Raw genomic sequence first — 1,274 nt, forward strand, 5'->3', positions numbered from 1 at the left:
TTTTTTTTTCCAGAGTTTGAAACCTGGTTGAAAAGTCAGAGCAGTTTCTTCTTTTCATCTTCTTGATCTTACAGTAATGGCTCGCACTCGCACAGTAGTATTACCATGGTATTATGAAATAGATATATCATAGTAAATACCTCCATTATTTTTTGTGTATTTATAATAATTGATCAGAATAATCTGGTTTTTTTAATTATTTATTGATTTATTATTTTGTAGTTTGGGTCTTTGTATTAAGAGATGGTTCATATCTGGACAAAGGAACAAACTCATACCTGGTCAGGTTCTCTATTTCTGCAGGGATATTCTTCAATCTGTTTCCTCCAAGTGACAGAGACTGTAGTGTGGTCATTTTGAGAAACTGCATGGGAATGTCCTCAAACCTGTTCCCACTCAGATTCAGAGTCTCTACCTGCATGCGTTCGAACTCCTTAGGGAACGAGGACTCGTCCAGAAGATTGTTCTTTGCTACAAACGTCTTTAGGTTTGTTAGGCGCATAATGTCATCTGGTATGACTGTGAGCGCATTATTGCTGATATCCAGGTATTCCAGGTTGAACAGAAAACAAACGGAAGGTGGAAGAAACGATAAACGATTGTAAGTGAGATGCAGCTGCTGGATTTGTTGTCTTTTACTGTCCGTGAGATGATCCAAGCTCAAGTCGTCCAGATGCAGACGCGATAAATATAAAACAGAACACTTGTCGTCCATGCTTGGGAAACGAGCCATATGGACTAATTAGTACAGCAAAATAATAAAATAGGAATACAATAAAGCAAAGGATCAGACTTTTTAATGGTGCAACAATCTAAAAAGTTATCGCCTCGGAATTCTTGTCTTGAGCCATACACATATTATATTGACTAAAGTGACTAAACTGCAGCTGTGCGAAGGGCGCTCCTGAGTCCTGACCGAAGACTTTGGTTTTATCTGTACTGGAGTGCGCGCATGTGTCACGCGGCACGCCTCCTGCAGTCAGTGGTTGGTCATCCAGGGGCCAAACATGACTATGAGGCTCTTATGCGACCCTGCACGTCGGTGTTGCCAGACGTACGATAATTATCGTATTTGTTCGATAACTTTGACCTCTGTACGATGCATGATTAATAATGAAAAAAATTATAATCCCATAATGTACAATCATTTCAGAATTTTGTGACACTTCAAATGATGGCAGTTGTAGCTAATCATAGGGCTTCTATACTCCTACACAAATAGTCTCATTACAGCAGAGGCGGACAAAGTACTCAACTCCATTACTTGAGTGAAA

The 1,274-nt window shown here is 39.6% G+C and overlaps 1 protein-coding gene across 1 annotated transcript in view; it reads right to left on the bottom strand.

Annotated features, from left to right (window-relative positions):
* LOC107578984 (leucine-rich repeat-containing protein 58-like) overlaps positions 1-873 on the bottom strand; it is a gene marked incomplete at its 3' end in the record, with an annotated part of 22,309 nt that extends 21,436 nt beyond the window's left edge. The window contains exon 1 of the mRNA XM_016264876.1: positions 279-873. Coding sequence (XP_016120362.1) covers positions 279-733 — 455 coding nt within the window. The remainder of the gene's footprint in view (positions 1-278) is intronic.
* Between the last annotated feature and the right edge of the window lie 401 nt (positions 874-1,274).

This window comes from Sinocyclocheilus grahami, unplaced genomic scaffold, assembly GCF_001515645.1.
Source record: "Sinocyclocheilus grahami isolate Dianchi unplaced genomic scaffold, SAMN03320097.WGS_v1.1 scaffold13299.1, whole genome shotgun sequence".
In the NCBI taxonomy this organism is placed as follows: domain Eukaryota; kingdom Metazoa; phylum Chordata; class Actinopteri; order Cypriniformes; family Cyprinidae; genus Sinocyclocheilus; species Sinocyclocheilus grahami.